The 12451-nt window shown below is 45.8% G+C and overlaps 1 protein-coding gene across 1 annotated transcript in view; it reads left to right on the top strand.

The window, feature by feature from the left end:
• Positions 1 to 11442, top strand: part of LOC139202481 (nardilysin-like) — a 23931-nt gene extending 12489 nt beyond the window's left edge. The window contains exons 15-31 of the mRNA XM_070831980.1: positions 465 to 519; positions 1664 to 1768; positions 2385 to 2508; positions 3477 to 3563; positions 3698 to 3817; positions 4833 to 4884; positions 4972 to 5122; positions 5653 to 5780; positions 6223 to 6385; positions 6787 to 6818; positions 6996 to 7134; positions 7403 to 7450; positions 8144 to 8196; positions 8282 to 8365; positions 8456 to 8663; positions 9573 to 9662; positions 9934 to 11442. Coding sequence (XP_070688081.1) covers positions 465 to 519; positions 1664 to 1768; positions 2385 to 2508; positions 3477 to 3563; positions 3698 to 3817; positions 4833 to 4884; positions 4972 to 5122; positions 5653 to 5780; positions 6223 to 6385; positions 6787 to 6818; positions 6996 to 7134; positions 7403 to 7450; positions 8144 to 8196; positions 8282 to 8365; positions 8456 to 8663; positions 9573 to 9662; positions 9934 to 10161 — 1867 coding nt within the window. The 3' untranslated portion in view covers positions 10162 to 11442. The remainder of the gene's footprint in view (positions 1 to 464; positions 520 to 1663; positions 1769 to 2384; positions 2509 to 3476; positions 3564 to 3697; positions 3818 to 4832; positions 4885 to 4971; positions 5123 to 5652; positions 5781 to 6222; positions 6386 to 6786; positions 6819 to 6995; positions 7135 to 7402; positions 7451 to 8143; positions 8197 to 8281; positions 8366 to 8455; positions 8664 to 9572; positions 9663 to 9933) is intronic.
• Positions 11443 to 12451: the final 1009 nt, after the last annotated feature.

The following is a 12451-nucleotide window of genomic DNA, read 5'->3' as shown; positions in this document are numbered from 1 at the left end:
TAGTGGACCTACTGTGATCAGGTGCAGTTGTCCCAAAGGATCACGTTGCAGCCATTGCAGCCCGTTTGGTGTCTGCTGGCTGAGGTGATCTACTGGACCAGTTCCAACACTTTTACTACCTACCAGTCACTCAGACACCAAAGTATGTATAATAAGGCCCAGCCACATAGCTTGGTCGCTTTTTGTAAGGGCACTGAAATATTTTAGGTTTCATCCAGATGGCTGATACATAAATCTCTGTAGATTTACGACTAAAACTGTGTGAAGTCTGCGTTCTTCCTGTAAATACCAGCTTATGTGGGAATCGGTGCGTGCAGGTTTTTGTGTGTTCGTAGAGTCAACAAACTCCAGAAGAATAACCATAAAATATGTGCATGTAAACACACAAATATTTGTACATTTCTTCATTCTTGTTTAGTTTTTTTTTTTTTAACTCTTGTTGCTCTGTAATGTTTTTTTTTCAGGATCTACGAGGAAATTCAGAAGATAGAAGCGAATGAGTTCCACTACCAGGAGCAGGTACGGCAGCACAGACACAAACCTCTTTAGTTTAATGTGTTTACAGCCGAACGACAGCACACAGTGCTGCCGGCAGCTGATTAACAATCAGATGTTGTTTAGTGCAAATTAATCAGCTTCGTCTCTGTAATGATGCAGTTTTCTGAGTAAATGATTCATGGGTTGTTAATGAAAACTACAGAAATAATTGGGTTCAGATTTGATGAGATGAGCCTCAGGATACAAACACTGAACCGGTTTTAACCTGCCAATCATCCCTGATGATGGAGTGTGTGGATGCTTAAATCCTGCTGTATATTTTCAAGTCAGACGTTGTTGTTTGCTGTAAATATGTTGTTTTTCACCAGAATAAATGAATAAATTTGGCTTAAAATGAGCCAAAATAGAACCAATATGGGATGTCTGACGTCTCGTGAAGGCGGCAAAGACGTGAAACCGCTCCGTTGTCATCAGTGAAAGTTAAAGATTGAACCTTAAATGTCCCATTTTACACAAAATGCACATTTTACTGTCTTTTCTCCATAAAGATGTGACCTTCAAAGACCGTCCTCGCTCTGTTTCTGCTGCCTCTTTCACTAAATGTGTGTAAAAAAGCGCAGAAATAGAGAGAAGACGGCAAACTGGGTGCACATATTTACCTTGAAAAGACATTAAAAAGTGAGTTTTTCATCATGTGAGACCTTTTTTAAGTGTCACAATCATGTAAACAGACGCCACGTTAGCTTTAGCCGCTGTCAGCTCACTAAACCAGAAGCCTGTCGCTGAGCAGCAGCTTGTTCGAGTGCGATTAGCCTGCTAGCGTTAGCCTTGTGGAAGACGCCGCTCACGTGCAGGTACACAGGTGGAGAGGCAGGTTTATTACAGCCACAGACATCAGATGTTTTACTTTATTTATCGCTGTCCGACCTAACAACCAACCAACCAACCGAGCTGCCTTTAGTGTCTCATCCCTGTTTTATTGTATCAAATAACTAATTAAAACCAAACTGATCAGAAAAATGAGCACTTGAATAGACGTCAGCAACTAAAAATAACAGGAAACATCTCCAGGAAACACTTGTTTGATGAACGAAGCAGGAGATCCAGATGTTTTGGCGTCCATCTTTGAATGAAGTGTGAATAATGTGTCTGTGGTTCTGTTCAGACGGATCCCATCGAGTTTGTGGAGAACATCTGTGAGAACATGCAGCTGTTCCCCAAAGACGACTTCCTGACGGGAGACCAGCTCATGTTCGAGTATGAGCCCCAGGTAACCGGGACCGGCAGGCCCAGATCTGATCCAGAATCAGTCCGTAGTTTGATTAAAGGGCGCTCTGAGTCAGTCCGGACGCCAATATTCAATCAATCAGATACTCTTTCATTCAATCTGGGGGATTTTTAACATTTTCATTATATTTATACTTCACTATATATATATTAGACTTTTCTTTTTACTAATATCTGTAGTTTACTATAATTAAATTAGGATTAAATTAAATTTACTTTACTATATTTTACTTCATCAGATTTATGTTTATAAAATTTTTTAAATTACATTTATACTTATTTAATTCCCTGACGTCACAGCTGTAAACATCCTCTGCTGCTCTTATTTTGAAACTCCGTGCTGTGGCCAGGTGACCGAGGGTTGTGTCAGTCGATCGATAAATGATCGATAAATTAGCCCCAGTGAGAGAAAAGCATGAGGTACTGAGGACACCTGAGAGTGAACTGACCATCAGAATACATTCACGTTCTTCTTCATGTTCTTCTTCGTCGGATCAATAATCCATCAGTCAGCTTCATCTGTGTGTGTGTGTGTGTGTGTGTGTGTGTGTGTGTGTGTGTGTGTGTGTGTGTGTGTGTGTGTGTGTGTGTGTGTCCAGGTGATCAGTGCCGCTCTCTCCCTGCTGACCCCCGACAGAGCGAACCTGCTGCTGCTGTCGCCAGAGAATGAAGGTCAATGTCCGCTCAGAGAGAAATGGTTCGGTACCTGCTACAGCGTGGAGGGTACGACACACACACACACACACACACACACACACACCACACACCACACACACACACACACACACACACCACACACACACACACACACACACACACACACACACACACCACACACACACACACACACACACACACACACCACACACCACACACACACACCACACACACACCACACACACACACACACACACACACACACACACACACCACACACACACACACACACACACACACACACACACACACACACACACACACACACACACACACACACACACACACACACACACACACACTTTCCAGTTCTTTCCGTTGACCTCTGAGCTCCAGATCCTCAGTGTGTAGTGTAATAAAGTTAGTACAGGTCTATAGTGTGTGTGTGTGTGTGTGTTAGTTAGTCAGTGTGTCAGTGTGTAGTGGAGGTCTATAGTGTGTGTGTGTGTGTTAGTTAGTCAGTGTGTTAGTGTGTAGTGGAGGTCTATAGTGTGTGTGCTAGTTAGTCAGTGTGTCAGTGTGTAGTGGAGGTCTATAGTGTGTGTGTGCTAGTTAGTCAGTGTGTCAGTGTGTAGTGGAGGTCTATAGTGTGTGTGTGTTAGTTAGTCAGTGTGTCAGTGTGTAGTGGAGGTCTATAGTGTGTGTGTGTTAGTCAGTGTGTCAGTGTGTAGTGGAGGTCTATAGTGTGTGTGTGCTAGTTAGTCAGTGTGTCAGTGTGTAGTGGAGGTCTATAGTGTGTGTGTGCTAGTTAGTCAGTGTGTCAGTGTGTAGTGGAGGTCTATAGTGTGTGTGTGTTAGTTAGTCAGTGTGTTAGTGTGTAGTGGAGGTCTATAGTGTGTGTGTGTGTTAGTTAGTCAGTGTGTTAGTGTGTAGTGGAGGTCTATGGAGGCCTCCATGAGGACAATAAGCAGAAACACCAACGAGGACGCAAACAGCAAAATATAAGAAACCTGTGCTTCTGTTAAACTCCTCAGACGTCCCAGAGGAGTGGGCTCAGCGCTGGACAGGAGACTTCGAGCTCAACCCCGACCTCCACCTTCCTGCTGAGAACAAGTTCATCGGTCAGTACAAACACGACAGCAGAGAACCAGCGGTTCCATAAGAATTCACTGCATCAACGCCACAAAAGAGTAAAAACTACAAACATGGCCGACTGTTTGTCAGATTGCTGTTTTTGTTCGTCTTCGTGCCGCAGCGACTGATTTCACCCTGAAGGCGTCCGACTGTCCAGACTCAGAGTTTCCCGTCAGGATCGTGAACAACGATCGAGGCTGCCTGTGGTACAAGAAGGACAACAAGTTCAAGATCCCCAAAGGTGTGTCCAGGTATCGCCGTCCACCTCAATCTGAGTGAGCACCCACATGAATGAATTAATATTTTCACCATTGCTTTAAAGGGTAACTCTGGTATTTTTATATATATAAAAATTAAATAAATAAATATAATTTCAACAATTTCCTCCGGGATTAATAAAGTCATTCTTATTCTTATTCTTATTCTTAAATGACTCGCTATAGAATCGCTCTGTATCGCTCTCTGCAAACACACCAGACTCCATTCACAAAAACAGTAATTTAACCTCCCAGAACACAGGACTTGTTTGTCTACCGCTGCCTCAATCAGTGATTTTGCTTGTGTTATTTTGTGTTACACAAATATTGTTTTATATCCTAACTAACCCTTTAAAACACTAAAGTCATACAAAAACACAAAGAAACTGACAGATCAAAGCAACGTCAAACCAGCAACTCCAGTGTTCTGAGAGTTAAAATGACTGTTTTTGTCACTGGAGTTTGGTGTGTTTGAAAAGAGTGATATAACGACTGTATTCAGAATTTCTGCCTTTATGTCTTATAATACATGAATTTACTACACACATACACATTTTCCGCAACACGTATCACTCTCTTCAAAGCCACCAGACTCTATTTACAAAAGCACTAATTTTACCTCACAGCACACAGGACTTTGTGTGACTTTTTCTTTGTGTTATTGTGTGACTTTTCTTTTAAAGGGTTAGTTTAGATCCAACACATCAGTTGTGTAACACGCAACAACACAAACAAAGTGACCCATCAAGGCAGCAGGAGACCAGCCGCTCCTGTGCTTTGTGAAGTAAAATTACTGTTTTTCTCAATGTAGTCTGGTGGAGAGAGCGATCTTGGTTAAAACAAATAATATTTGTAAATTCAGACAAGGACAAGGAGTATATTTGTTCTAAAACATGTCAGGAATCAGTTGTTAGGCTCCACAGCTCCATCTGCTGGATGATTCAAATCACTGCTGCTTTATAAAACTAACTTGCTGATGTTTCCTTCTCCGTCTCTCAGCTTACATCCGCTTCAACCTCATCTCCCCGATGATCCAGAAGAGTCCCGAGAAGTAAGACGCCGCCGCCGCAGATGATGAATTTCTCCTCTTATTGCGTCCTCGCTGCCGTCTGACCCCTCGCTGTTTTTCCTCTTCCAGTCTGGTCCTGTTCGACCTCTTCGTGAACATCCTGGCCCACAACCTGGCCGAGCCGGCCTACGAGGCCGACGTGGCCCAGCTGGAGTACAAGCTGGTGGCCGGAGAGCACGGCCTGGTGATCCGGCTGAAAGGCTTCAACCACAAACTGCCGGTGAGGAGAGAGCAGCCATTTAGACACAAGAGTCAGGACACAACATGTAAAGACACAGAGGAATAAATACAAAAAGCCTATGGACATATATCCTATTTAAATAAAGACATTCAGATATAAAAGCAGGAAAAATAGAGACGGAGAAGGCAACAGGTTTTCTTTTTGAAATGAGGAAATGAGACTTTGGAAGTGTTTCCAGTTTTTGTTTCCATGTTTCTGAATTATTGTCGGGAAACAAACTGTCTGGTTTTCTCATTTTGAAACGAAGATCTGTTGGCTGCGAAGTAAAAGGACCCAGATAATATTTCCCTCAGGATGGAGGGGACCAAAAACGGAGCTTAAAAGGGAAAACTGCACTTAAAATCATCAGGCGACACAAACATGAGGAGGATCACGTTGCTCTAAATAAGCGTGTTTGCTAACAAACCAAACACACCGTGCTGATGTACTTTAGTTACTTCAGTACTTTAGTTACTTCAGTACTTTAGTTACTTCAGTACTTTAGTTACTTCCCTCTGCTGCCGTTTCAGCTGCTGCTGAAGCTGATCGTGGATCATCTGGCTGAGTTCAGCGCCGAGCCGGGCGTCTTCACCATGTTCTCCGAGCAGCTGAAGAAGACCTACTTCAACATCCTCATCAAACCAGAGAGGCTCGGCAAGTACGTCACACACACACACACACACACACACACACACACACACACACTCACACACTTAACTGGTTGGAGTCTCTAATAAGAAGTCAGAGGATTGTAGATACAACAAATCTGATCACATGTAATCAGATTTTACCGTTAATTGTTGCAGCTCTTCATCTTTTTACTCTAAAATGTGACAAAACAAAGTGCAGAGTCGTCGTTTTCTGTCTCTTTGACGTTGTTTTGTGTGTTTTCAGGTTGTTTTCTGTCTCTTTGACGTTGTTTTGTGTGTTTTCAGGTTGTTTTCTGTCTCTTTGACGTTGTTTTGTGTGTTTTCAGGTCGTTTTCTGTCTCCTTGTGGTTGTTTTGTGTCTCTTCTTGTGGTCGGAGGTTCACTGAGCCTCCGTTAAATAAAACCGGTGATGTTTTTGAGTCGATCTCAGTCCCGCTCTCGTCTCCTCAGGGACGTCCGTCTGTTGATCCTGGAGCACTGCCGCTGGTCGGTCATTCAGAAGTATCACGCCGTCATGAAGGGCCTGACGGTCGACGACCTCCTGACCTTCGTCTCGGGGCTGAAGGCCGAGCTCTACGCCGAGGGGCTCGTACAGGGAAACTTCACCAGCGCGGTGAGACACGCTTCTAACACAACAGTCAGGCTGTGGTGCCTTCGCGGTGAAACAGCTTTTATTAATACCACAATAATCTCAGACAAACACAATGATCACAAGCCAGCTTTAGTATGAAAAACAAAACTAAAGCTTGTTTTTTAGAAACATGGATAAATGATTAAAAGAAGGAAAATAAATTGATTTACAATTATAAGGTCAACTGGGAAACAAGTGATGATAATAAGAATAAGAATAAGGGAGTACATCACAAATCAGCCATATGATTATGCAAAATATCCTTTGTTGACCAGAACAACGGATCATTTTAAGCTCTGGTCAAGACTAAAAGAGTTTTAGAGAAAACATCAGGTGAACAGTTTGAAAAGTTGTAATCTGACGCTCGCTGTTTCCTCCAACAGGAGTCCAAGGAGTTCCTGCAGTACTTCATCGAGTGAGTATGAATTTTTCTGCTGCTTCAGCCAAAAAAGTGGACGTGGAGAAACACAGGATGAACAAACCTGTCTGTCTGTCTGTCTGTCTGTCTGTCTGTCTGTCTGTCTGTCTGTCTGTCTGTCTGTCTGTCTGTCTGTCTGTCTGTCTGTCTGTCTGTCCGTCCGTCCGTCTGCAGGAAGCTGCAGTTCCAGCCGCTGTCCTCTGAGGTCCCCGTGCTGTTCCGGGTGGTGGAGCTGCCCCAGAAGCATCACCTCTGCAAAGTCAAATCTCTCAACAAAGGAGACGCCAACTCCGAGGTCACCGCCTACTATCAGGTAGAGTCCCGTCAGTCCGACGCGTCCAGTTCATGAAGTTAGTTTTTGCTAAATCAAACTTCCAGCAGTCCAATAATCAATTGAGGGAAGTTAATCTGAAAATACAGAAAATACAAATTAAAAGCAAAACAGAATTCTGACAGTAACGATAACGTGAACATGATTAAAACTGAGGTAATTATATAACATCACATCCTCCAGCTAATCAATAATCTGTCTCTGATCAATGCAGTGGACCTCACGTGTGTGAATGTTGATTGTGTTGCAGTCGGGGCTGAAGAACCTCAGAGAACACGCTCTGATGGAGCTGATGGTGGTGAGTTTAAACCAGCTAGACCTCTGACTGTTTAAAGGAAGTGGACGAAGCCGTTAAAGACCGCCTCTGATTGGCCGGTGAGCAGGTAGTCGGCAAAGAGTTTTCAAAATAAAAGCCCCCCTGCACATCAGTATTATTCTCTAATGGGGGGGCACCAGGCCTTTAGCTGCTGTCTGTAGCTGCAGCACAACAAAGCAGGAAGTACATCCAAGAAACACATTTAAAGCAGCAGAAGAAGAAACGCGGCCTGTTTGATCATGTTAGAAACACATTTAAAGCAGCAGAAGAAGAAACGCGGCTTGTTTGATCCTGTTAGAAACACATTTAAAGCAGCAGAAGAAGAAACGCGGCTTGTTTGATCCTGTTAGAGACACATTTAAAGCAGCAGAAGAAGAAACGCGGCTTGTTTGATCCTGCTAGAAACACATTTAAAGCAGCAGAAGAAGAAACGAGGCCTGTTTGATCCTGTTAGAAACACATTTAAAGCAGCAGAAGAAGAAACGCGGCCTGTTTGATCCCGTTAGAAACACATTTAAAGCAGCAGAAGAAGAAACACGGCCTGTTCAGTGGAGTCGCCCCCTGCTGGGCGTTAGAGAGAACGCAGCTTTAAAAGCTTCGTCCACTCCTTCCGCACAGTCGATGATTTTAAGCGTGTGAATCTGCACATGTGTGACGCTTGTGGTCATGTGACAGATGCACATGGAGGAGCCGTGTTTCGACTTCCTGAGGACGAAGGAGACGCTGGGGTGAGTGTCACTCCTCCTCTTCTTCTTCTTCTTCTTCTGCACATCAGCACCGTCTCTGTAACCACGACACCTCCCCGCTGTCCAGGTACCAGGTGTACCCGACCTGCAGGAACACCTCGGGGGTGCTGGGCTTCTCCGTCACCGTGGAAACTCAGGCCACCAAGTTCAGGTGAGCCGACCCTCTCTGTTCGCTTTGCGTCTGCGTAGCTTCACCTTTTTTTTTTTTAAACCTTCCTCCTCCTCTTCCTCTTCCTCGCAGCACGGAGTTCGTGGAGGCGAAGATCGAGGAGTTCCTGGTCAGCTTCGGCGAGCGTCTGGCGGCGCTGAGCGAGGAGGCCTTCAGGACCCAGGTGACGGCTCTCATCAAGCTGAAGGAGTGCGAGGACGCTCACCTGGGGGAGGAGGTGGACCGCAACTGGTTCGAGGTGGTGACACAGCAGTACGTCTTCAGGAGGCTCAACAAGGAGGTCAGACACCTTTCTGTTCCAGTAGGGAGGTCTGTGGTCTGTGGTCCTGGCCTGATGTGGTCCTGGCCTGATGTGGTCCTGACCTGATGTGGTCCTGGTCTGTGGTCTGTGGTTCTAACCTGATGTGGCCCTGGTCCTGGTCTCTGGTTCTGGTTCTAACCTGATGTGGTCCTGGCCTGATGTGGTCCTGACCTGATGTGGTCCTGACCTGATGTGGTCCTGGTCTGTGGTCTGTGGTTCTAACCTGATGTGGTCCTGGTCGGTTGTTAGTAAAGATGTTTCATGTACGGAGGCCTGAAGTGGACAAAACTCACTGTTTAAAGAAACACTTTAGGCTCAAACGTCCTCTGGTCTCTGGTCCTGGTCCTGGTTCTAACCTGATGTGGTCTCTGGTCCTGGTCCTAACCTGATGTGGTCTCTGGTCTCTGGTCCTGGTTCTAACCTGATGTGGTCTCTGGTCCTGGTCCTAACCTGATGTGGTCTCTGGTCTCTGGTCCTGGTTCTAACCTGATGTGGTCTCTGGTCCTGGTCCTGGTTCTAACCTGATGTGGTCTCTGGTCTCTGGTCCTGGTTCTAACCTGATGTGGTCTCTGGTCCTGGTCCTAACCTGATGTGGTCTCTGGTCTCTGGTCCTGGTTCTAACCTGATGTGGTCTCTGGTCCTGGTCCTAACCTGATGTGGTCTCTGGTCTCTGGTCCTGGTCCTAACCTGATGTGGTCTCTGGTCTCTGGTCCTGGTTCTAACCTGATGTGGTCTCTGGTCCTGGTCCTAACCTGATGTGGTCTCTACTCTCTGGTCTCTGGTCCTGGTCCTAACCCAATGTGGTCTCTGGTCCTGGTCCTAACCTGATGTGGTCTCTACTCTCTGGTCTCTGGTCCTGGTTCTAACCTGATGTGGTCTCTGCTGCAGATCGAGGCCCTGAAGCTCTTCACCAAGGAGGAGCTGGTCTCCTGGTTCCTGGAGCACAGAAACAGCAGCAGCAGGAAGCTCAGCGTCCATGTGAGTTCACCTGTTCACCTGTTTACCTGTTTACCTGTTCACCTGTTCACCTGTTTACCTGTTCACCTGTTTACCTGTTCACCTGTTTACCTGTTCACCTGTTCACCTGTTCACCTGTTTACCTGTTTACCTGTTCACCTGTTCACCTGTTCACCTGTTCACTTCTTCATATTTAATATATATATTTAAGTTTTAACGTTAAAACTGGATTCTCACGTAGAAAAGAACGTAAAGTTTACGTGCTCACCTTTAACCCGTTTGTCTCCACCAGGTGGTCGGTTTCGGGACGGAGGAGAACGACCCGGCCGAGCAGGGCGCCGCCGGCAGCCCCGAAAGCCCCGACAACCCCCCCCCCTCTTCCTCGGCCTACGGCGAGGTGAGCGAGCTGACCTTCCTGCCGCCGTCCTCGCCGCCGCTCCGGGACGCCACGCTCATCGCTGACATCAGGGCGTTCACCTCCTCCCTCCCGCTCCACCCGTACCACAAAATCCTCAGCTAGGCCCCCCCTCGCCACGGGACGGAGGCTCCGCCCCCCCCCCGCCCGTCGCCGTCTCTGTGATAATAAAGTAACCATGGAAACGGCCTGCACTGATGTCTGAGCGGAGGGCGGCGTCGGGACAGACGGACGGACGGCGAGGAACATTTCACACGCTAGCTAGCTAGTTTGTTTTTACGTGAGGAGTTTGTAACAATGCTGCATTCACATCCTGTGGGAAAACTGTAAATCTGGGCCCGTATTCATCAAGCAGCTCGTAATAACTAATCAATAACAATATCAATAACAACAATAATGCAGAAAATAACATTCATGTAGCTACGGAGAGAAAACCAGCTAACTAAGACGTCCACTTTACTGTAGCTTATATGCAAACACACGATGCTAACGGCATTTAGCGCAGACGTTAACGTGACTGTTATCAGCTGTGAACAAACACTGGAAAGTAAAACAATCACATGGAATTTATATTTATCTCCACTTTTACTGTGAAACTCACCTTTTAAAGCTTCACTTCCTGTTCTGAAATAATCACCTGACGCATTCAGGTGCAGCACTGAGTGTGGGTCGCCTGTGTTTCGGCGGACGCTGCCGCTTTATTTACGTTTGTTAAATGGTAGAAAATAGATTTAAAACCGTGCCGGGGGGGGGGGGGCTCTCGCACTGTGGGATCATGGGAGTTCTCGTCTGAGGAAATGTTTTTATCACAGTATGTTTATTCGGCCTAAAGAAATAACGAGTAACGGCAGCTAACGAACGTTAACGGGAAAAATAACAGAAAGGGTTCGCCGGCGTCTTAACGGGGTTAAAGGGGACACGACGCCGTCGAAGGGCGAGCAAATGAAACGCACCGTTAGCTTGAATAAAACGAGGAGTTTCATCCGGGATGATGTGAGGAAATACTCAACGTCGCTTTCAGGCGCTTTAAAGCGTAAAAGGTTTTGGCGTCGCAGCTTCAGAGCGAGTAAAAGTTGTCGTTGACCTGCGTTAAAAGAAAATGAGAGTGAAAGTGAAAAGCTGTAAAAGTTTGATTTCTTCTTTCAAAGCTTCGTGTTCTTCTTCGCTGTGAAGAGTCTCTGCTGGAGAAAGACGATTAAACTCATTCGCCGCTCGATAAATACAGACCCCGCCCCCAAAATCCCATCAGGCTCGTCTGCGGTTCGGTTTTTCCACCGTCCTCCACGAGGCTTCATCTCCCTTCAGGAGCGTTTCAGATCAGCTTCTCCTGCTGATCTTTCTGCTCAGATTTATTCTGCTGCTGCTTTAAATGTGTCTCTAACGGGATCCAACAGGCCTCGTTTCTTCTTCTGCTGCTTTAAATGTGTTTCCAACAGGATCAAACAGGCCTCGTTTCTTCTTCTGCTGCTTTAAATGTGTTTCTTGGATGTACTTCCTGCTTTGTTGTGCTGCAGCTACAGACAGCAGCTAAAGTCACAGTCAGAGTGTTTCTCCATCCCAGATGAACCTCTGGTCGTCATGGTGTTAAAAACCCTCTGAGCGGCTGACGTCTGGCCTGGTGCCCCCCCATTAGAGAATAATACTGATGTGCTGCTGGAAGATACCACTGACAGTCTGCAGGGAGGCTTTTATTTTGAAAACCAAGCAGATTCTCTTTGCCGTTTGTCTGCCTGACTTCCTGCGGCCGCGGCGTCCGTCAGAAAACAGACCAGGAGCGAATCTTTATCGAGACGCTTCTGAAGGGTTAACTAGAGCGGACTGCGTCACCGCAGACGCTCCAGGTGGGATTTGGCACCGCTGAGCTCAGATTTCCGGTAGAATAAAATCATTTGGAGTTTTAATTGACGACACGTGAAGAAAAACAGTCGAGACGAGAACTAACGAGCTTGTTGTTACTGTGAAACAGAACCAAAGTACAGAAAACTACAATCATGGCGTCCCGCTGGTTTTAAACGAGTGTGAATTGTTGCTTTTAACTGTGAACTGATTTGTCCGATTATTCCCAGGTGAAGTGAATGCAGCGCGGTGACTCAGGGCTCTGGTTTAAAACTCAGTTTGTCACTAAAGACGACGAAGAGGAGCAGAAGCGTCGCCTCTTCGGCCGGTCTGAGCGAACTAATTAATTTAATTTATGACGTGTGAGTTTACATGAACGTGTGTGAAGAATTAATCTGTAATCTGACCGTTAATCTGGTGGCCAGTGACACCAAACTGTGTTTGAACTCAGCAGGAGGTGAATTATCATTTCAACGGCAATTAAAAGTACTTAAACTACACACATCATTAGAGGTTTCTGTTAAAAGTCAAGTTTTGTTTCATTATTTTGTCTTTAAAT

This window comes from Pempheris klunzingeri, chromosome 6 (assembly GCF_042242105.1).
Source record: "Pempheris klunzingeri isolate RE-2024b chromosome 6, fPemKlu1.hap1, whole genome shotgun sequence".
Classification (NCBI taxonomy): Eukaryota; Metazoa; Chordata; class Actinopteri; order Acropomatiformes; family Pempheridae; genus Pempheris; species Pempheris klunzingeri.
Note: the sequence above shows the minus strand (reverse complement) of the source record. Positions and strands in the feature narration are given on the sequence as shown.